We start from the raw sequence: 23,940 nt of genomic DNA on the forward strand, positions 1-23,940 counted from the left end.
ATGTGTTTTACTCGTATGGCTAGTGAAATGTTACATTTCTGTTATGTTTTAAAGATATCAGATGCTCAGGATGTTTTCACTCGTGTCTCTATTGTTAGCCAAGTCACCTACTCAGAAACACAAGAATTTCTAGACGCAGGAACATACTAAGTTTAATCATAAGTGATTGAGTTGTATGGGAAAATTTATTACTAAGTGATAGTTTCATGTGGTTCACCTTAACAGAGTGGTGTTCAGAGACGATTAATACTCAGCTAAAGGTTTTCTCTAGGAATATCACCGAGCTGTGTCAGCTGTGGTATTAGCGTAGTACTCAGTGACCCTCGCCTGCTCTAGCTTAGAGAGCAGCAGATGGCTTTACCTCTGGGATGAGAGCGTCCTTTCCGTCCTCGTCCACACACAGGTGTAGGGTTCCTTCCACTGCAGTAGTCTCTGCAGTGAGACCCGAGCGGTAATGAATGGCAAGGGCTCTGCAGACCAGGTCGTAGTATACGAGTCCTGGAAGACCAAGACGCACAAGGTAGCTCTGGGCAAACCACAGGCCTTCCATTTGGGAGACGCAGCTTTCAAAGTGCTCTTGTTTCTTAGGTCTCCATGGAAGCTCTGGGAAGCTCACGGGATCGACGTCTAGTCTGAATAAACTGAGCGTGCAGAGCTCAGGCAACCGCAGGTCCCAGTCGTCCTCCCTGCTGGACATGGGGAACATGTCCGCCTCTGACCTCGATGTTGCCGACAGAACCAAATTTGATAAGGTAAAATAGCAGTGGCTCTTAACATTAGCATCGTGGTTGCCTTAAACGTTTCCAGAGATGCGGGCTCTCGGGATACCTTTTACAGTCATTACCACATCCTTCCAGGTCTGGCTGGAATCTGAAAAAAAGATGCCAGTCAAAGGGGCAACTAAAATATGGCGTGTCAATTAACATAAATGATTGATTAACATTTACTTGTTAGAAATATGATGTGCAAGTGAAAATCACATGTAACTTGTTTGAGGAAAGACAGACTCGACAGGGAGTAACAGCTTCATTGTGGCTGCAGCGCCTCAAGTTTCAAAGGTTCTCTTCCTTCTTCCAGATCTGAAGTGAGTAACCGTGCCGTGGTACTGCATTACTCCCTCAGTCTAGGAGAGTCTGTCTTTGCCATACTGGGGGAGTCTAGACTTAGGAGATTGTTCACACTGTGATGTGTGTCCTTGCTGAAAAGTGAACTAACTGTGCAGTGTTGTTTAAGGATCCCTGTGGTGTTTTAATCCTTGGGTCATTTTGGTTTCCTTCAGATCTTTGAACAGGTACTAAGTGAGCTGGAGCCGCTGTGTCTGGCAGAACAGGACTTCATCAGTAAATTTTTCAAACTACAGCAGCATCAGAACATGTCTGCGTCAATGGTATGGCTAACATTTATTTGGTCAGTACTTACAGTCTGTAACATAATTAACCTATTTACTATTCTAGTACAGTATGGACAGTTTCAGTATCCAAACAGAAAAGGGAAGGATTTGCAGTAAATCAATGCTTAAGTATTCTTGTTATTTCTAACATACTAACAGGGAAGTAGTTGGCTTTGGATTTCTAGTATTCCAGAATGTTTTAAGCTCACAACCTCTAAATTAATACAAGACGAAATGTCTATGTTTACTATGTGGGGAGCATCATTCAAAAGGCAAGTTTAAGCAAGATGTGATAACTCATGTCTGTAATTCAAGCACTTGGGAAACTTAGGTGGGAAGATTGCATGAGTTCCAGGCAAGCCTGGGATGCAGAGTATCAGATCTAAAAAACCAGAAATCCTACCAATTTTAATATTTCAATGTTCTCAAAAAAAAAATCCAACCTAAGGGATAATAATATACAGAGGAGAATTTGAGTCTGATTTTGTCTTGTGAACACTAGCTGCTACCCTGGTCCCCAGTCCCCACTGTGTCGTGTGAGTATAGCTGTTCCTCAGCACGCCTCAGGGCATAAGGGTGAAAGAATGAAATGACAGAAGAACTCAAAACCACAGTTCAAATGAGAGTCATCTCAAAATGTCATGCCTCAGGCAACTCATGTAGAGAGCCACCGTAAGATGAGTTAGAGGTTCATGATTGTTGAGTCTGGCATTCCTGATAGTAAGACTGGTGGTAAACTTGCTTGCTCAGCTCCAGAAAGAATCCATAACAGCATTTATATGTTTATTATTTTATTTGTCTGCATGTTTTGTCTGCATGTATGTCTGTGTCCCACATGTGCACCTTGCCCAGGGAAGGCAGAAGAGGCTGTAGGATGCTCAGGAACCGGAGTTGCGGGTGGTTGTGAGCCATCATGGGGGAGTTGCGGGTGGTTGTGAGCCATCATGGGGGAGTTGCGGGTGGTTGTGAGCCATCATGGGGGAGTTGGGAATCCAGCCTGAGCCCTCTGGAAGAACAGCCTCTGCTCCTAACTGCCGAGCCATCTTCAGGCCTGACAGCATTTTTCAATGCTGATTTTTTCATTCTGGAATTGTGAGATGTTTTCGTGTGTGTGTGTGTGTGTGTGTGTGTGTGTGTGTATGTGTGTGTCTGTGTCTGTGTGTGTGTGCACATATGCACATGCACTAAACACTCTTTACCTCTGGCCTTGAGCATTCTCTCTTCCCCTTACAACTGTTACCACAGTACACATACACAAATACAACTTTTACACAAAACAGGCTGGTAGGATGGGTCAGTGGGTAGAGGTGCTTGCTGAGCAAACCTCATGACCTGACTTCAGTTCCTGGAGCCCAGGTAGGAGTGGAATGAAGAACAGACTCCCTGATGGTCTCCTCTGCCCGCCACACATGCGCCGGGGCACTTATTTGTACACACACTTAGCAAATTAATTTTTAAAAATCTAAGAACAATGCATATAATATTGTTGCTTTAATAGTAATAAAAACTATTTTCCATTATGTATTTTCTTGTAGGTATTTTTAAAGTAGCAGGCTTTTGATGTGTAAACTTGTCACTGTGGTGGTCTTTCATTATTTTAAGTATGAGAATATCTTTTCAGACTGAAGCAGAAGACCCGGATGGAGGGTTATTGTCACGGCAGCATAGTTCTGGAACACTGCTGCCTGTCTCGTCTGAGTATGTATTTATTACTATCGTTTGTTTGTTCTGGAAAAAATAAACTTTAAGTGAGGCATAGGAGGTGTTTCTCATTGAAACATCCGCCTGATTCTCAGTAGCCTTCTGGTACCCACACAGACCTGATGCTCTCCTAGTTACGTTTCTGTTGCTGTGATGGTGAAAAACCCTGAAAAAAGCAAAGGGTGTGTTTTGGCGCTCAGTTCAGGTGGGGAAGTCAAGGCAGCAAGAACTTGAAGCATGTGGTCATGTTCCATCAGTTATCAGGAAGAGGAGAGCAATGAATGCTTGTGCTTAGCTCACTTTCTCCTGTATACAATCCAGAATCCAGCCCAGGGCGTGGTGCCCACCACAGTAGGCAGATCTTCCCACCTTCACTAACGTAATCAAGACAGTCCCCACAGGTGTGTCCAGAAGCAATCTAGCACAGATAATCAGTCAGGATGTACATGGAGTCTTGCCTATTGGGTGTGACTCTGCATCCTGTCAAGGTGACACTCACTCTCTCACTAGGAACTGGTACTGGTCCTGTTCTAGGGCTCGTGAACTCTTCTGCATTTGCTGCTAGAAAGTAGCCTTCAAACTGTGGTGGATTTCTTAGATGGGAAAGCACAGTTCAGCGCCCAGCTTTATAAATGAAACAAAGCTCATTGGAATGGCAAACCTCACTGTCACTGTCCATTTTTTCTATTCAAAACTGCTATAGAATAGTTCAGCATAGCTTGACACTTTTAGCTGCAGTACCAGCTTTAGCTATATTTTTATGTAGTTAAACATGAATTCACGTGAAGTTTATGCTAACTATATATTTTTTCTTGGTTTCTCAACAGGAAAGATATGATTCGCCAAATGATGATCAAAATATTTCGTTGCATTGAACCAGAATTGAACAACCTAATTGCATTGGGAGACAAAATTGATAGCTTTAACTCTCTTTACATGCTAGTCAAAATGAGCCATCACGTGTGGACTGCACAGAATGTGGACCCTGCCTCTTTCCTAAGTACTACGTTGGGAAACGTTTTGGTGACCGTGAAGAGGAACTTTGACAAATGCATTGTAAGTTGTAAAACTTAACTCAAGAACAAGTTATTATGTAAAATGGCTAATTTATTTAACCCAGGGTCTAGGGTTCATGACCTCCCCAAAATTGTGAAGTAGGGAGTTGGCATTCGCTCATTTGAACAGACTCAGCTGGGGACAGGCAAACTCTGTAGCATACAACATAAGGACAGCTGCTGCCTCAGTGGCCTGCTGGGTTCCCGATGACTCGGTTTACTGATCTGAGACTTCTGATTTAATGAAACAATTGAAAGGTATTTGGATTTATTGTTATTTTCATAAATTCTAGTAAAATTAACTTTCTCTAGTTGATAGTTTGCATTGTTATAATTCATTTTAATTAATAGTATACAAAGTCTAGGAACCATACTTCTTTAAGAATCACTTGCTGCGGGGCATGAGGGCGATGGCTTTAGTCCCAGCACTCTAAGGCAGAAGCTGGCAGATCTCTTGAGCTCAATCAAGGTCAGCCTGGTCTTCCTGTAGCGTTCCAGGACAGCCTGGAGAACTTCTAGCAGTCATCGTGTGTTGTGTGTCTCCCCCCTCCCCAAACCCCCCATAAGAAGCAGTGTGAGTAGCTTTATTGTTTCCTGTTAGGCAGGAATGAATTGTGCAAGGCCTGGTTCTTTAAAACACTTTCATTTGTACTTTTGGAGTTTTATTATTTGAATGTTCTCCAATATAGCCTATAAATTATATCTAATTCTTAAATATCCATAGAGTAACAGCAGGGGAAAATATTAAGGACAATTAAAGCCCATGCCATTTTTTTATATATATATTTAAGAAAATAGCACTCTCCGGGTTGGGGCATACTTCAGTGGCACTTGTCCTGCCTGGCTCCTGCCCAGCATCACACAAACAACACTTCTTACTACAGGAAGACACTAGATAAGAGAGAGCTGACAAAGGCTGGGATAACTACTGAGCATCACGGCTGAAAGTCGTGGAGGCGCTGTTCACTCTGTCAGCATGTTCCCCAGCAGGGAACACCTAAGTGCTTCAGACCTGTGTAATTCACAGCAGTGTGGCATGGGCCTGAGCAGTTCACACAGTCCATCTGGTCAAGAGGCAGCAGATAAAAAGTGACCCAGGAGGCTGCTGGCAGCTCTGTGTCCTCTACTGCCCTCTGCATCTGACCTAATGCCACAGGCTTATTATGCTGATGAGGCAGAGCATTCAAAGGCTAAGCCCAAGTTGTTTACAGAGTTCGCAGAGCTTTTTTTTTTAACCATTTATTCCAGTGAAATATAAAGCACATATTTCAAAATAGTACGTGTTTATCATCAGCTGCTTCTGTCGCAGAGCTTTCTACCCTAATATTTGCAGTCTAGAAATTACTATCTGATCCTCTGATCCGTATAGCATGTGGTTTTTCAGCTTATAGTCCCCAAACCTTAAGACTGAACTTTTAAGTAGACATGAAATTCTTTGTGAGTAGGCCTCGACCCCCCTGAGAAGCAACGTACTTGAGTCTGTAGATCTTTCTGGATGCTGAAGGCCGCATTCTCGGGATGTACTGCACTCCATGGTAGAGCTTTGTGTCTTCCTCCTCTGCTCTTGTCTTGCTAACCTCCCACTCCAAGAATTTGTTTGTCTAAATGAAAGTTTTAGATGAGTAGGAATTAGAAGTGGTTACACTTTTCAACTTAGCCACATGGCCACCAAACAGAAATAAGCTAGGGACATCCTACGTGCCTTGGCCTCAGCTCTGCTCCAGTGCTAATGGGTCCCTGCCTTGTCCCTGACTTTCTGAAAAATAGAAATATGTACTGCTTCTAGTTTGAATACAGACTTGAAGTTCAAAATCCTTAATTGAAACAGGTTTTAAGTAAATGTAATTCTCTTTTTCTAAATAAAGTAGAGTATAGAGTGTTTGTCTAGAGGGTTGGTTTTCTTCGGTACCCTTTTCTTGGCTGCAGTTCTGAGCAAGCACCCGCAGTGCTGTAGACGCTGATGTGGCCATTTGGACATGTGAGGTTTCTAAGTCACTTGGCTTTTTCTCCCTTGCTTTCTCCCTAACTTTAGAGTAACCAAATAAGGCAAATGGAAGAAGTAAAGATCTCGAAGAAAAGTAAAGTAGGAATTCTTCCATTTGTTGCCGAATTTGAAGAATTCGCTGGATTAGCAGAGTCAATCTTCAAAAATGCTGAACGCCGCGGTGATCTGGACAAAGCATACACCAAACTAATCAGAGGAGTGTTTGTTAACGGTGAGGTCATGTGGGTTTATTCTAAAGCATGCTAGGACTCTTTCCTTTTTTTCTGGGTAGCGAAGCTCGGAGCAAACATGCTTACTGTTTTCAGTAGTCTGCAGTCTTGTTAGGCTGTCTGAAATTGAGCATCTCTCAATGTGAAGACTAAGCTGGTCCTAAGAAGACTGATGGCCATTGAGAGCCACTCCTGCTCCAGGCTCCCAGAGCTTTATTACGGTGCAAACTTGAAAGCCATTTTTTAAATGCAGACCTCAGCAGGGAGGAGTACATTTGCATTTTATTTTATTTTTTTTTATTTTTATTTTTTATTTTTTGAGACAGGGTCTCTCTGTGTTAGCCTTGGCTGTCCTGGACTCACTTTGTAGACCAGGCTGGCCTCGAACTCACAGTGATCCGCCTGCCTCTGCCTCCCGAGTGCTGGGATTACAGGCGTGCGCCACCACGGGGGTCTTCTGAAGGTGCTAGGCAGGCCTGTGTGGGAGCCCACTCGATTAGAAACATTCTGAGACATTATTTAATTAAAATGTGTCTGGTGCTTATACTCAATGATTTCAAAAGCAAAAATTGAATAGGAAGGTGAATAGTGTCATATTGCGCATAACTTTTTTGTGAAAGCCAGTCTAGAGAAAGCATAGATAAATTTCATGACAGGGTGCTTGATATTTAAGTTTTAAATAGTTTAGTTGGAGGCTGGCAAAATGGCGTAGTGGTTCAGAGCATGTGCTGCCTTTGCAGGTTCAATTTCCAGTACCCACATCAGGTGGCTTTCAACTGTAACTGTAACTCAGGATATGATGCCCTCTTTTTGCCTACACAGGTGCTACTGTTACCTGTAGAAAACTGTACAATAGACAGAGACACATACATACACTTAATAAAAATAATTTTGTTTGTTTTATTTGATTCTAAAAATTAAAAAATGTGGGCTGGAGAGATGGCTCAGCGGTTGAGAGTACTGACTGCTCTTCCAAAGGACCCGGGTTCAGTTCCCAGCACCCACATGGCAGCTTGCAGCTGTCTACAACTTCAAGATCTGACACCTTCATAAAGACATACATGCAGGCAAAACACCAATGCACATAAAATAAAAATAAATAAATTTTTAAAAAATGCTATTATACATTCACAAAGCTAGAAAATAGGCTATTTTAAATCGAGGGGGAAAGATAAAATTATTTGTAGCATTTAATGTTTCTACGTATATACTTTTCCATGCCCTTCTATGTCTCTCATGTATATATACACATTTTATGTATATGGTTTTGTAATAGAAAAAATTTAATGTGATTTTTTTTTCACTGGAACTGCTTAACTCCATAATCCTGTTGTCTTTCCCTGTCAGCTGATATAGATTTCTTAGTTTTGTTTTTCCTGCTGCTTTGATAAAATACTCTGATTAAAAGGCAACTTGAGAGAAATATTAAATTTTAGCTCACAGTTCAAGGTACAGTGTGTCATGGCCGAAAAGTCAGGTCATGGGAAGCTAGAAGCAGGTGGTCACATTTACCCACAGTCAGAAGCAGGCATCAATGAACGCATGCACGTTAGTGTTCAGTTTTCTTTCTCCATGCTTGTGCAGTCCAAGATCCCCTGCCCAGGGAATGGTGCCGCCTGCAGCGGGCAGTTCTGCCCACCTCAGCCAGTGTAGTCAAGATACGCACCCACAGCCAAGCTCCAAGGCCTGCTCTCTCATTATTCTGGACTCTCTCAAGCTGACAATACTAACATTTCTGTAACTATAATCATTTTAATGACCACATGGTCTTCCATATGTCACTGTTTACTTACTGAATATGCCATTAGTATTTCCAGCTACAATCCAACTGGTGGTTCAAAGGTTTATGTATATATCAAGGTTTTGCTAAATCATGGTGCATAGAGCTTATGCCAGTTTTGTGCTCTGAGCATTTGGTGAAATTTTAATTGCTCTGTATATTCTACCATGCTGCAAATGACGACCTATTGTTAGTCTTTTTACCCCTCGCCAGAGCAGTAGGCTCTAGATGTCCTCCCTCGATATGCTGCACTGTGTGATTTTGCTCAGGGTGTCCTTGTAGTTTTCAGATTGTGTCATTTTTTTTTCAACTCGTGTGTTTGAGTCATTCTTCAGAAGATTGAGTCTAACCATGATGTGAATTATCTAGCTATCCTTGCATACCAGTTATAATTCATAATTTCTCCACTGATTTGAAAATTCACCTTTCCTCTATACTGAATTTCCATGTGTGCATGGTGTTGTTTGAAGATGACTTACTGTTTTGGGAGGCCGTGAGGACCTTGTGATGAAGAATATTGTATTTAGTCCTAAACTATTTGACTCATATCCGAGAAGTCTTTTTCTGCTTTGATTTTAGTGGAGAAAGTAGCAAATGAGAGCCAGAAGACTCCGAGGGATGTGGTTATGATGGAAAACTTTCACCATATTTTTGCAACTCTTTCTCGTTTGAAAATCTCATGTCTGGAAGCTGAGAAAAAAGAAGCCAAGCAGAAGTACACTGATCACCTTCAGTCTTACGTCATCTACTCTTTAGGACAGCCGCTTGAGAAACTAAATGTAAATATGTTTTCATCCAGTGTTTTCCTGGTCTTGACTCCATATACACCAGTTTACATAAGAATAACATACAGATGCTTATCACAAATTTCTTGTGTAGTGACACAGGGGCATGAGGATTAAGGACTTGCCTGACGAAGCTGCCAACATGCCAGACCCTCATAGATGTACCCCAGTTTATTTCAATTCCTGTAAACAGCGATGTACCAGGTGTGGGTGGCACTCCTGTTACCCTCACTGCCTGCAAGGCTGAAGAAGGGGGCATAATTGTGTTCAGTGCCTGCATGGGCAGCTGAGCAGAACTCTGTCTCAAAGTAAATAAATAATATATAAATTGTATTTATAAAATAAAAGGACAGGGGAAATGGCTCAGGGAGGAAGTGCTTGCTGAGTTTCTTTGTTTTACTTAGTTTTTCGAGACAAGGTTTCTCTGTGTAACCTTGGCTGTCCTGGACTCACTTTGTAGACCAGGCTGGCCTCGAACTCACATCGATCTGCCTGCCTTTGCCTACCAACTGCTGGGATTAAAGGCGTGCGCCACCACACTTGGCTTGCTTCTGAGTTTCTAACGCCCTCATAAAAGCATGCCCTAACCCCAGTTCAGGAACATACAGACAGGCAGATCCCAAGTGCTCACTGGCCAGCAAATATAGCCCAAACAGCGAGTTCCACACTCAGTGAGAGATCTTGCTTCAAAAGGTAGAGAAGCAATTGAAGGAAGCATCCTGATGTCAACCTCTGGCATCCATGCCCACCTACCCATGCACGTGTGCACCCGCACACCACACACACACACACACACACACAGATTATTTTGCACATTGCCTTTCCTTTCTTTCCTGACTTGAGTTATCCCCCTGCATAAATGGTACATAATTAAATTAAGACATGGTGGTTTTTCTGGGTATAATGGTTTGTGTTTGTAATCCCAATATGCAGGAGGCTGAAAGAGACAGAAACTCTGAATCTGTAAGCATATTAAGTGGAAAATGCAGGAAATACAGCATACGAGATTATAGTTTTATATACCTACATTGAAGAAATAGAAGGAAGTCCAAAAGATTAGCAATAGCTGTCACTGAGTAGCACGGAAATAGATGGCATGTCAGCTCCCATCCACCTACACACTTCTGAATCTGGTTTTTAAGACGTTCAAGTGATAATAAAAGTATTCATTTTCATTTCCTTGAAGCATTTCTTTGAAGGCGTTGAAGCCCGCGTAGCCCAGGGCATTCGGGAGGAGGAAGTGAGCTACCAGCTCGCATTCAACAAGCAAGAGCTCCGCAAAGTCATTAAGGAGTACCCTGGCAAGGAGGTGAAGAAGGGGCTGGACAACCTCTACAAGAAGGTTGACAAGCACCTGTGTGAAGAGGAGAACCTGCTGCAGGTGGGCGCTGCAAGTGGGCGCTGCAGGTGGGCGCGGGCTCGGAGGCGCCTGCCTCTCTCGACAGATGCTGCTAGTCTTGGGGCCTGAGAAAAGTTCCATAGCCAAGTGGTGTGCACGCCTGCAGCCCCAGCACTCGGGAGGCTGAGACACAGGATGAAGAGATCACGGTCATCCTAGAGTATATAGTAAGCTTACGGCTAGCCTGGGCTACAGGAGACCCTGCCTCACAAAAGCAAAACAAAAGTAAAGACAAATGAAAGTTCTATAAAGCACAGACCAGGTGATGAGTTGTAAGGAGAAAAGGTGTCACTCTGTAACTGTAATCATTTCTCCTTTAATTTTTGCATTCTTCTAAGGTGAGACATTGCTTTTCTGACTGAGTTTTTGTCCCATTGTTTTTGTATTTCTGGTGACTGTGAATGCAGTGTTGTTTCTCGTATGGTGCAGTGGCTCTGAGTGCAGGTTGGAGCTAGGAATGGGTCTGTAATCTAGATCCACACTAAGCTGCGCAATTCAGGCCAAGCTACTTGAGTTCTGAGCTTCAAATGCCCGGATGTGACAGTTGATGCCTCTGTGGGCACTGCCGTTGCTTCAGTTCATACAAGAGTGAGCATGGAGAGGTGGTAGCGAGCCTACCTCATGTGCAGTGGGCCAGGTCTGATGGAAGGAAGCTGTCTTCTTTATAAACTATGTCGAAAGGCCCAGAGGTGAAAGAAAATAGTTCTAATGTGAGCATCGTAGGAGCATTCACCATGATGCTACATTTGTGTTCACTTCCAAAGGACAACACCTGCTAATGGGTGGCAGGTGTGATGCTCGGTGGAAGAAACAGCACAAGCTAATGATGAGAAGAAAAAGGTGTAATGCTGTGGGGAGGGACTGGTCTTAAACAGATGGAGCGGAGGACAGGGGAGGGTCACGAGAAAAACTCCAGAAGAACACAGCCCCATATGCTGGGATATGATCAAAGTTCCTGCCCTCACCAGGTCCTCAGGAGCTGTGCTGATGCAGCATATTGGCGAATTTACGCCCTTGCATCATTGTGTGTATAGAAGTCTGTCTTGAGATTATCTACATGTCTGCCCACCCCCCACCTCCAGTGGCCAGGTCATTACTCACGCAGTTGCAGGCAGTGAGCCTGGATCATCTTGCGCTCCCTCCACAGCATCAAGCAATGTAGAGAAGATATAAATATGTCTGAAATGGAACTAAACTGTTAAATATTGCACTTCCTAAATGGTGGTCTTGGTTCCCTACGTAATTCTGCAAAGTTGCACCTGTTACTAGAGTTTATGAAATAACAGCTAACGCATAATGGGGACGTGCTCATGCCAGGCCTGTCCTAGTTAGTGTTCTGCCTTAGCCCTTGTTTAAACTAGGAGGACCACGTGTTACTCTCCACTCCCAGCTACAGACAGGAACATGCAGCGCACAGAACCAGTGGCATATTCTTGAGGTCATAAGTCTTTTAAGTAGGACTGAGGGTCCCGGCTTCAGATTGCATGTTCTTAACTACCATGTTATACCAAATTCTTAGATTCTGCCTTGAAATCTGCTGTGCATGTGCGAGTATGTCATCATTTCCGCTCACGGTTCCTGGCTTTCCCTTTGTGTTTTGTAACAGGTAGTGTGGCACTCCATGCAAGATGAATTCATACGTCAGTACAAGCACTTCGAGGGGTTGATAGCTCGCTGTTACCCTGGCTCTGGGGTCACAATGGAGTTCACTATTCAGGACATTCTGGATTACTGCTCCAGCATCGCACAGTCCCACTAAGTCTTACGACAGAGAGAAAGGAAGTGAGCAGGCATTCTCAGTGCACCAAGCACTACATTAACAGTGAGGCGCATGCTCTGAGAAGCCAGACTCAAGCGTTTGTGTCTAAGTGTCAAGTAACTGAGTGACGCGCAACTCAGGTGTTTGGGGCAGCAGCAGCCTGTGGCTTAGTTTTCTGTGACGCCAGGTGATATACTTACTTAAGCATGTATCGCATCATGAAATGCCTTTAGCACTTCTCTGTGGCAGGGTAGGACATTTTCTGCTACTGCCAGCTTCTTGTGTTTGCGAGTGGCGGTCCTGAGGAGAACGGTGGGAGTTCGTCAGCACTCACTATGTGCCAGTTGCTCACAAACGAGGGAACTATGAAAACATTGCACAGTGGTGTTTGCCCCCTTGTCTAACAAGTGTACAGATGGGAAAGGGGGCTGACATGGTAATCAGCTACCAGCCTGGATGCTGAGGACTATGTGGCTCTGTATAGTGAATAAAGAACATGTTTAAAAGTTGCTATTTGGTCAAGGGTCTTCTACTGCCCCTCCTGGTCAGTTAAGCTGAGAGAGAGCTGCCTATTTTCCTGCTTGAGACATCCCAGCTGCTCCGTCTTCCCTGAGCTTGCAGGACTAACTTCTCCATTTCTCTCTGTAGACTTGACAGCTAAAGTTCCCATCCGTTACCTCCTGTTGTTTCTTCCTCTCAGTTTCGTCCCCCTCTCATCTCTTCCAAGGTCTGCTCAAGCGTAGCTGTACAGAAAAAGCAGCAGAAGACGCCTGAGCAGACCTTGGGAAAGATGGAGAAGGAAACTACCGAGAGGAAGAAACGACAGGAGCCAAAGGACAAGAGCCTGGCGCTGTCAAGGAAATAAGTGACGGCAAGATCCACCCTGATGCTATGCAAGGCGAGAAAGAGAAACTAGAAAGAGAACTCCTTCATGAGGAATGAGAACAGGTGAGCTGCCTGGCTGACCAAGACGCCCCTCCACACGCTCAGCGCCCTGGAGATGAAGGCGCTGCTCAGCAGAGCTCAGGCCTTCACTATGGAAGCCCATGGTCTTGTACCCAAAAAAGTGCTCAAGAAAGTGCCCAAGAAACTCTCAGAGTGGCCCTGACTCTAGTCAGAAACAACAGAGTAGAAGATGTGTGCTGCAAATTACAAGTGCTGGAATCAAACATGTGCAACTACCACTACCACACCTGTCAAAATTTGTTTGATTTACTTGAAAAAGTCATTCATTTTTAGCTTATATTTCTAGTAATATGTGCCAACAGCTGAGGATGTGGCAGGAGGATTGCGCTCAAGGCCACTCTTAGGGGGAGGGGGAGGGAGCAGGGAAGAGGGATTATTTCTATCTAGATACTTCTCATTCACATTTTCTGTTCCTTTCTAGGCACATAAAATGTATTATGTCTGGCCAGGTTGGTTGGTGGCACACACCTTTATCCCAGCACTAGGGAGGCAGAGGCAGGCGGATCACTGTGAGTTCGAGGCCTGCCTGGTCTACAAAGCCAGTCCAGGACAGCCAGGGCTATACAGAGAGACCCTGTCTTGAAAATACATGGAGGGTTTGTTGTTGTTGTTGTTGTTGTTGTTGTTGTTTGTTTTCTTCCTCCAGTTAACCTGGAAATCCAGGTTGGCCTGGAACTAAGAAATCCTGCTGAATGACCTTTTCAAGTGCTGAGACTATGGGCCTGATCCACTGTTTCCAGTCTATAAGTCTCTTAGTGACTACTTAGGAATTGTTGGGAACTATATGAGCTTGCAACTTTATGACTTTTCAACTGAGTTTGTGTGACTGTAATAATAATAAGACTATTGTTAATCTCTTTAATATTTAAAAATAAAGTACTTTTTAAGGAAAAAAGTTAGTATTTGGTAATATTCTTAGGTTTTATATATCTTACATATGAAAGCAAACTCTTACAAAATCTATGTATCAAAATTAATTGTAAGACTTCATACTATAAAACATGTAGAATTTTAACAGTAAGAAAGCTAATAGAATAATAAGAAAAAGCTATTTATAGTAGCATCAAAGATATTTAATCTTTAGGCCTATTCTACTGCAACATGTACTCTGGACAGTGATATCAGAATGAAAATGGAGGTAAATGCCAGGAAAATACTGTTAGGTAAAAGGCATTACCAGGAACATCTGTATGTACTGGAATTTTTTTTAATATAACATTTTAAAAACAAGCCATTTTGGCTTGGGGTTCCAAGTAGATAATTGCACATTTCTGGTGTAATCATCAGTGAATCTGGCAGGAGCATAGAGGATTAAAACGTCATTTGGTAGTGCGTGCCAGTCATCCCAGCACTTAAGAGGCTGAGGCAGAAGCATTGCTGAAAGCTCAAGGCCAACCTGAGCTGCATAGCAGGTCCCAGGCCAGCCAGGACTGGATACACTGTCACACAGGTAGGGGTGAGGGGGGTCCGCATGGTAAGGTTATTTTACTTATTCTAAGCAGAAGGAACATACACGTATATGTATGTACCCACTTGTATCCTTTAGGTCTTCTGTCAGCTCAGCACTTAAAATTTTAAATATATTCATTTATGTGCATATCCACACACATACTTACTAATACAAAACTTGGACATGGAAGGGTTAAAAATTTAGAGCCAACGGAGACTTAGTGATTTGAAGTGAAGTTCCATATACCAAATTCTGCTTTCTCTACTGGTAGCAAGAATACATAATATACATATATTATCAAACACATCTAAAGACAAAACAATATCTGAAAACCATATTAATGGGCAAAGGGTAACTTTAACAGGTAGTTTGGCTTTTCTTTAAGTTAAAGCTCCCATCTGCTTGCTGTTTTTCCAGACCTTAAAGAACAGTACTATTATTTACCGGAAGGATATGGAGAAAGGAAAATAGAACTTCTAGACATGCACTTCAAAATCATGAGAGAATACTTGTATATGGATGAAAACATGAGTCAAAATAGCTGAGGAAGTTACTATTTTATTTTATAAAATACATAATATCAGATTGACATAAATGAGATGAGATTATGTGTCCCTCACTTTAGATCCTGGGTACCAGTGCCTCAGCACATGGGGGCCGTGATGAACCAGCTGGGAATCCTTAGGCAGTAGGCTCTCTGTGGCCCAGGTCTGCCTTCTGACCATCTCCTAGGCCATTTCAGGACTGCTGCTGCACTGCCCTCAATCTGAGGTGCACAGCTTCACAGGACAGTGACCGTCTACCCCTACACAAGTCAGGACTACTTGCCCTTTCTTGAGGGACAGCTGGCTTTTTTACATGCAGTTTAAACAAGGTCCCCTGGTTATTTTCGACAAATCGTGATGATAGTGTTCATTTACCTAAATTCCTGAGTGAGTATACTTCTAAGCGTATTTGGAGCAATCTTCATTTTTAAGAGGGGAGTCGGAAGGTGGTGGGGTAGGTGGAGCAGGGCAGAGGGTTACATGGAAATAGGTACTAGAGGCAACAACAGGCTGGCAAGCAGGAGAAAGCACGACCAGTCGGCGGGCAGTGGCTATGTCTGAGAAGGCAGCTTGAGAGCATCTCCGCAGCATCCCTCCCCGTGTGGGCCTCGTGCAACGTGGAGCCTTGAAGGTAGGTCTTGTTCCTAAATGCCTAGAGGAGAGAGGAATTAGGAAGGAATTGGGAAACTGATGGCTGGGCTCTAGTCTGCATTTTGTACTAATCTCCATTTGATTACCCACAGCTTTTCCAGGTCCCTTTTCAATTTGCATTGCCCCACCCCCTTCTCATAAGTAACCATTGTCAACCCGCATGACTTGTCATTTTGAGACATGCTCATTTGGGATTCTCACGCAGTTTACTTGTCATCTCTGCTGATGAGCTTGGCAGCAAGGGCCAGGGCTGCCCCGTGGACTCTTGTCTCCAGCACTTAACTGCTTATTAAGTCCTGAGGTAAAGAGCGAAAAGCAAACAGATACTAGTTCTTGGAGGGCGGAAAGCATAACTGCGGATGTCCTTAGTAGCCTGTGGGGTTGGACACAGCCACATCCACCACTGAGGTGCCAGGAGGTTGTAGGCCACCCCTGGCCTGCCAGAAATCCCGTGCCTAATGAAGTGCACACTGAGCACTGTGGCATGTTCTCTCTCCCGCTCCATCTCTCTCTCCTCTTCCCTCCTTCCCTTTCCCTACCTCATACACAATGGTTCTCAACCTGTGGGTCAACACCCCTTTGGCAAAAAATATTCACATTGTGATTCAGAACAGTAGTAAAATGACATTTATGAAGTAGCAGTGAAACTAATTTTATGATTGGAGGATCACCACACTACATGAGGAACTACCTGTATTAAAGGGTGACAGCATTAGGAAGGCTGAGAACCACAGTGCTAGGAATTTTTGTAAAGAAATTGGCCCTCAAGGAAAAGAAAGTGAGTCCATCTATTACAAATCTGCTATGAACATAGTTGAGCAAGTGTCCTTGTATGGTGGAGTGTCTTTTGGGTATATGCCCCGGAGGGGTATAGCTGGGTCTTGAGGTAGCACTATTCGCAGTTTTCTGAGAAAGCACCAGATTTATTTCCAAAGTTGCACAAGTTTGCACTCCCAGCAGCAGGGGAGGAGTGTTGCCCTTGTTTCACGTCCTCACCAGCGTGTGCTGCCACTTGAGTTTTTGTTCTTAGCCATTCTGACTGATGTAAGAGGGAATCCCCTGATGACTAAAGACTTGAGGGGTTTTTGTTGTTTGTTTTTTTGAGGTTTGGAGTTTTTTGTTTGTTTTGGGGGTTTTTTGTTTGGTTGGTTTTGTTTTTTGGTGGTTTTGCAGTTTGTTTTTTTGGGGGGGGTATTTTGTTTTGTTTTGTTTTTTGTTTTTTTAAGGCAGGGTTTCTCTTTGTAATAGGCCTGGCTGTTCTGGAACTCTCTTTCTAGAGCAGGCTGGCCTGAACTCCAGAGATCCTCTGCCTCTGCCTCTGCCTTCAGAGTGCTGGATTAAAGGCATGCACCACCACACCCAGCACTTGAGCATTTCTTTAAGTGCCTCTCAACCGTTTGAGATTCTACTGTTGAGAAGTCTCTGTTTAGCTCTCTGTTTAGCCCCATTTTTAATTGTATTATTTTGTTTGTTGGTATTTAATTTCTTGAGTTCTTTATGTATTTTGGATATTAGCTTTCTGTTGGATGTAGGGTTGGTGAAGATCTTTTCCTAGTCTGTAGGCTGCTGTTTTGTTCTATTGACAGTGACATTTACCTTACAAAGCTTTTCAGTTTAATGAAGTCCAATTTATTAATTGTTGATCTTAGAGCCTGAGCTGTTGGTGTTCTATTCAGGAAGTTGTTTCCTGTGTCAATGAGTTCAAGGCTATTTCCCACTTTCTCTTCTACTAGATTTAGTGTATCTGATTTTAGGTTGAGGCTTTTGATCCATGTGGACTTGAGTTTTGTGCAGGGTGGTAAATATGGATCTATTTGCATTCTTCTACATGTAGACATCCAGTTACGCCAGCACCGTTTGTTGAAGATGCTGTCCTTTTTCCATTGTATAGTTTTGGCTTCTTTGTCAGAAACCAAATGTCTGTAGGTATGAATGGATGCAGAAAATGTAGCACTTGTACACAATGGAAGACTACTCAGCTATTAAAAACAAGGAAATCATGAAATTTGCAGGCAAATGCATAGAACTAGAAAATATCATCCTAAGTGAGGCAACCCAGACCCAGAAAGACCCAGAAATACTCATTTATAAGTGGATATTAGCCATATAGTGCAGAATAACCATACTACAACCCACAGACCCAAAGAAGCTAAGTAACAAGGAAGTCCCAGGGGAGGAAGCTTGAATCCCACTCAGAAGGGAAGTAGACAAGACGTGGAGGTGGATGAAGAGAGGGAACTGGTGGAAAATGGAGTGGAGGGGGGCACAGGGTGGAGATCAGATGTGGGGAGGGCGGGGGCGGGGGTGGGGGTGGGAGGTGAGAGAGCTGGGAGAGAAGAGGGAAACTGAGGGGGGGCATCTCTGAGACAGGCTGGAGACCCGTAACAGGGTAGACTTCTGGGAGGATGTGGGGGTGACTGTAGCTGAGCCTCCTAGCGGCAGGGGACATAGAGACTGAAGAGGCTACTTCCTGGCCAGGTAGGACTTCCAGTAGAGGGAAGGGGACACCAACCAACCCACAAAACCTTCCACCCAAAATTTATCCAGCCTTCAAGATGTTCAGGGATGAAGATGGAGCAGAGATTGAGGGAATGGCCAATCAATGACTGGCCCAAACTGAGACCCACCCCATGGGAGAGAACCAACCCCTGACACTTAATGATACCCTGCTATGCTTGCAGACAGGAGCCTAGCATAAGTGTCCTGTGAGAGTCTCCACCCAGCAGCAGATTGAAACAGATGCTGAGACCCACAGCCATAAAGTGGAGCTCAGGAAGTGCTGTGTAAGAGTTGGGGGAAGGATAGAAGGACCTGGTGGGGACAAGAGCTTCACAGGAATACCAACAGAGTCAGCTAACCTAGGCCCATTGGAGACTCAGAGACTGAACCACCAACCTAAGAGCATGCATGGGCTGCACCTAAACCCCCGACACATATGCAGCTTGATCTTCATGCAGGTCCCCTAGCAAGTGGGCCAGGCACAGTCTTACATGGAGTCTGTGCCTGCCTTTAGATCAGGAACATAAATACCGAGATCACCCAGATCGCGAAACCCCCCAAAATGACCACCAGGACTCCATACCCATGCAACATACACAGGGTCCTGTATTATGGGCTCAGAGCCTTCCTGATTGGATAGGAGAATGATACTAGAGCTTCAAGGGTAAAAAGGGTAATGGGTTTATAAGGAAAAAACTGTAATTGGGGGATGGGGTCAAGGGGAGTAAGGAAAAAACCCATGAGTGGGAGTTGTGGGTCTCAGGAATGTCAACCTTCAGGCAGGTTGGGTGGAGGCTGAGTCTGGAGGGGAAGCTTGGTTTTTGTTGTTGTTGTTTTGTTTGATTGTTTGTTTAATCTCAGAGGAACATTGGGAGTTAATTGTATCTAATCGCTCCAGTGGAGTTTCAGGAGACTGCTGGTAGGTCAAGTTTATGGCGGTGTGTGGTCTTTCCTGGAAAGCAGGAAGTGAAGTCACATGGAGGACAACATCTTTAATTGTGAATATACATTACATATGTATAGAATATAGCATTAATTTTGCCCTTCCAGGAGATGAGGAGGAAGGGGGCTGCAAGCAAGATGTAAAGTTAATTGGTTAAATAAAAAAGAAAGGACAGGTTGAAAGACCATGGTTTGGGCCGATTGTGTTTGTTGCATTCGTTGGGCATTTTTCTACCCTAGACAAAGAAGAGGTCTGTTAATGAGGGCGGGGCAGCCCCGTAGCCTAGACTTTAGCAGAGGAATTTACAGAGGTACATGTAGACAGCCCTTCTCCCAACAAGCACATACCTGAATTTTACAGAAGATAGGATTCACTTGGATCCTCTGAATTTAATTCATTCCACGAGGCTTTTATTCAGCTTATTCTCCATTGGTTGCTGTGTCGCCTTTACCTTCATTTCCGTTCCTAGGATGGGGAGAGATGGGGAGCTGGTCAGCGCTGTGGCAGCTCTGATCATGAAGAGCCTGGTGAGCAGTCTGCCTGGCCTAGCTGTTTCATTGTGTGAGATGATCTGTAGTCTTTACTGTTTACCCCAGAGGTCACCAGCTCTTCCATAATGTGCATATAGATCCCTTTTGTATTTATAATAAATTTGTTACTCTTCCATTCATCAATCCGTTTGCCTATCTTGCCTAAACTTTCACACTCCTTTGTAATCAGCTGAGTGATTTTTGTTAAGAATGCAATCCCCACTCGGAGACCACCACTCACACATGCAATTGGTAAGAGTGTTTTTATTTCTCAAAAATAAGAATCCTATAACGTTGGAGCATCTTCCTCAGCCTTTTGGAAAGCTACTAACCTACACTCCTGGCATACTCAGGTAATCAGGTTTATTCCTTCTTAAGTCTCTGAGGGAGTTGAAGACCAGGTAGCTTAGTTTTACAATGAAGCTTAATTGTTTAGGGGTTAAGATGTTTTTAGGTCTAGATAGGTGTTCTAAGTTGATAATGACAGTATGTGATGGAGATTGGTTTACATTTAGAAATTTAGATGCACCAGGATAGGAAAGATGTCTTCTTCAAGGCTGTCAAATACAAATAGCCAAAACACTAAGAATGTAACATTTATATAATTCCTGATTGTGTCATGGTTCTTCTTGCTATAGGTAATCTATTGTATATGTGTGTAATAATATAAATGTATGTGTAAAAAATAAAATTTAATTTAAAAAAAAGAAAGAAAATAAGAATCCTGCACGCAGGAGTCAGCCACTTTACAAAATGGAGGCCATGGGGTGAGTTCGAAGACTCTTTTCAAAGCCAGGTGGGGGCCCTCCAGATGCAGTTAGGTCACCTTCATCTCCATTGGCGTGAACTAGAAGCAGGGGTCGGGTGCACTGGGGATTGGGTGGCACCAAGTCGGGAGTTAGTCAGGAGTTAACCCCCACCCCCACCTCCCAGCCCCCCTCACCTCACCCCCACCCCCAGCCCCAGCCCTGCTTAAGCTGGCAGTTGAGCAACCTTCTCTCCCCTGGCCAGATGTCTTGACCAGTTCTGATTGGCTGCCCATTTTCTGTGTTTTTTCCCTATAACTGAAGTTTCTATCTCTGAGAAACAGAAGCGTAGGCCTAGGCTGGCTCGGTGAGAAAATGAAGCCTGTCGTCGTCGAGTCGGTTAGGATTATTTAAACAGGCCCCCTCAATTTGACTTCTTTGGTTTTTTTGTTTTTGTGTGTTTTTGCTATGCTCCTAGTTTATTTTTTTCTTTAATTTATTTATTCACTTTTTTTTTTCTTTTTTGGTTTCTCAAGACAAGGTTTCTCCGCGTAGCCTTGGCTGTCCTGGAGCTCACTCTGTAGACCAGGCTGGCCTCGAACTCACAGAGATCCACCTGCCTCTGACTCTGCCTCTCAAGTGCTGGCGTTAAAGGTGTGCACCACCACCGCCCAGCTGTTTTTTGTTTTTTCAATGTGTTCTGTAGAAAGCCATCTTTCTGCCCGGAAAACCTCTCCCTGCAGCCCCTGCCTGGGGGTCCATGCATCTCTATTTCTGTTGGCCCCATCACTGCTCATTCTTTATTCTCTAGAATTGCCATCGCCTCCACTTCACTAGGCAGAAAAGTGGTCTTCCCTGGAGACCGTCCCAGACCCTTTCCTGTTAGAGTCCAGACAGCAGACCTTTCGGAGAGACAAGTCTGAGCAGAATGGAAGAAGCTTACAGAATTGTTGGGAGAGGCTGGTAGAATAGACTCCAGGTGGAAGCTCCTAGAAATAGCTCCCAGTGGACGGGACCATGACTGGGTGCCCCTGAAGCTCCCTCACCAAAGTCAGCTGTCACGGCACGCGCAGGTCTGGTTAAGGGAAAAGCACATGTGATTCTGATAAGCCCTGAATAAGCATCCTCAGCTAAGACCCTCCACTCAAGGGCTGTCTACTGAGTGGTTTTCCTCAAATCCCTTCTCCCTTGACTGGATAGGAACAGAACTTTCTCAAACATGCTAAAGTGTTATAGCATTTTTGTCATGTTTGGTTATCAACACCTAATTGTGTCTGGCAATAAACCTTAACCAATCCTAGCTTTTTTGCCAGTGATTGCTTTAGTGATAAATTCCATGTTGTTCTGTCCAGTAAAGAGAACTCAGCCAGAGTGCTGGGAGACACTGTCCTCCCTGGTAAGGGAGGAGAGGCCTATAAGGTACATGTATATATAGTTTTTTTAATCTTTAATTTTGTCAGGCAATCTCTGTCTCTTCCTCTCACTCCTCCTTTTGTCTGTGTGTGTCTGTGTCCATATAGGCATGAAATGCTTTTGTTAAAACCAATGACTAGACCTTATGACAAATGTGTCTTTGTGAAATACAGACAAAAACATTTGACCAATATTTACATAGAGTCCGTGGAACCTGTAATAAGGAAGAGGTGGGGGTGAGCCCTCGTCGGCCTAGCCCACAATAGCCAATGACTCACATTGCAGTTACATCAGCTTTTGTCCAGTTTCTGCCTACATCCCATAAAATCTTAGACAGGGCAGTCCCATCTCTTCCAGTCTTAGGAGTTTCAGTTTTCCTTATTTCTATTTTTTCTTTAGTTTCTCACATTTCTGTACTTCTTAATAAAGCTTGTTTCTGCTCCGTATATGCCGTTGGTGGTCTCTAATCTTCATAGACATGAAATAGCAAAGCCAAAACCACTGACTTAGGTCAGCACTCCAGGCCTTTGGGTCATGAAAAGTCCGGTGACACTCAACATCAAGGATAACAGAAACAATTGTAGATATTAAAAGCCCATGAGCTGCAGAAAGAGGACCATGCATAGTTCTTTACTGGAGATGGTAACATGACTGTTAAAAAAGCTAATCTAATACTAGTATGTATTGCTGTGCATGAAAAACACTGTGCAGACATATCAAAGAAAATAAATATATTCTGGTCTTGAGCTCAAGTCATTTTCAGGGACACATTTTAATAAGACTAAGAAACTGGAGTGTCTCTACTTCAGAGGATTATAGCCAGATAAATAATAGCTTTAGAGCCTATGAGAAAAAAAACTGACAATTAGGATAATACTCTGAAGGGTCATCATGTGCACGAGGGAAATGCTTCACTTCCTCATGAGTGCTCAAAATGGCACACACTCAGAGCGGAGCCCACTTCAGCTGCGCAAAGGAAACTCATTTGACCAAAGATAGCCAGGAATGCAATGAGCTGCTTTGAAAAGCACAGTTCTGTTGTCATGGTTACATCCCTACATCAGCTCCCATGGGGACTTTGGGGGAGAGGAAATCTGTACCCTACTTAGAAGGTTGATCTCCTTGACCTTTGAGGACCCTGGAAATTCTGTCCTCGCAAAGTTGAGTTGATCTTTCTCTGAGTAGCATCTGTGTGCCCTTGTGCTCTGGGACTGGCTTTCATGATGGCCTGTCCAACACACAGTTGCTTTACTCCTCAGAGTTCAAGTCAAGCTGCTAGCACTTGTTCTGTGACTTCTGCTAAGTCACGAAGCCCTTGTGTAAAATGCGGATGCTGGTATTAGTGCCTTCATAGGGTTGCTATGTGCTGGCATGAGACAGCACTTGTTGAGTGTAGCCAGCACTTAAAGAGAACCTCAGAAGCACTAACCCACTACAGCAGCAGCAGTTACTTTGTTAGTCTCTCAGCGCGTTGTCTCATCTTTTTTTTTTTTTAGCCACATGACTACTCATCTTCCACACCTAAGTTTTCATTTGTGTGTTGATCTGATTTAGATATGAAGTATCCCTTCAAAGGCTTGGGTTTTTGTTTTTGTTTTTTGTTTGTTTGGGTTTTTGTTGTTGTTTTGTTTTTTGGTTTGTTTGGTTTTTTTGTTTTTTGTTTTTTGTTTTTTTCTCTGTGTAGCCTTGGCTATCCTGGACTCATTTTGTTGACCAGGCTGGCCTCGAACTCACAGCGATCCGCCTGCCTCTGCCTCCGAAGTGCTAGGATTAAAGGCGTGCACCACCACGCCTGGCCCAAAGGCTTAGTTATTAAAGGGTTAATTTCCAGGTGATGAGCTTTTAAGGAGTGATCAGCTCAGGAGGCTGCTGACCTAGGAAAGTATCCCCTGATGGATTCATAATGTGATGGCATCACTGAGATAGGATGGGATAGAGCCCTTCCAAGACAGAGGAAGTTGGCTACTGAGCTGGGTTCTTGAGGCCTCTAGCTTGTCCTGGGCTCCTGTTTCTGTCTGCTTTCTGGACACCATATGTGAGCATCGTCTTCTGCCACATGTGTCCACCGCCATCACAGTCTGAGGCTTCTGGAATTTCCAGTCAAAAATCAGTCT

The 23,940-nt window shown here is 43.8% G+C and overlaps 1 protein-coding gene across 7 annotated transcripts in view; it reads left to right on the plus strand.

Moving 5' to 3' along the window:
- The window catches only part of EXOC1 (exocyst complex component 1), a 47,982-nt gene extending 35,389 nt beyond the window's left edge, over window positions 1-12,593 (plus strand). For all 7 annotated transcript variants that reach the window (XM_084758418.1, XM_084758420.1, XM_084758421.1 and 4 more), the window contains 8 exons: window positions 589-752; window positions 1,280-1,387; window positions 3,012-3,088; window positions 3,919-4,147; window positions 6,179-6,362; window positions 8,720-8,919; window positions 10,112-10,306; window positions 11,931-12,593. In XM_084758418.1, coding sequence (XP_084614544.1) covers window positions 589-752; window positions 1,280-1,387; window positions 3,012-3,088; window positions 3,919-4,147; window positions 6,179-6,362; window positions 8,720-8,919; window positions 10,112-10,306; window positions 11,931-12,083 — 1,310 coding nt within the window. In that variant the 3' untranslated portion in view covers window positions 12,084-12,593. The remainder of the gene's footprint in view (window positions 1-588; window positions 753-1,279; window positions 1,388-3,011; window positions 3,089-3,918; window positions 4,148-6,178; window positions 6,363-8,719; window positions 8,920-10,111; window positions 10,307-11,930) is intronic.
- The last annotated feature ends 11,347 nt before the right edge of the window (window positions 12,594-23,940 follow it).

This window comes from Acomys minous (assembly GCF_964271855.1).
Source record: "Acomys minous genome assembly, chromosome: 15".
In the NCBI taxonomy this organism is placed as follows: Eukaryota; Metazoa; Chordata; class Mammalia; order Rodentia; family Muridae; genus Acomys; species Acomys minous.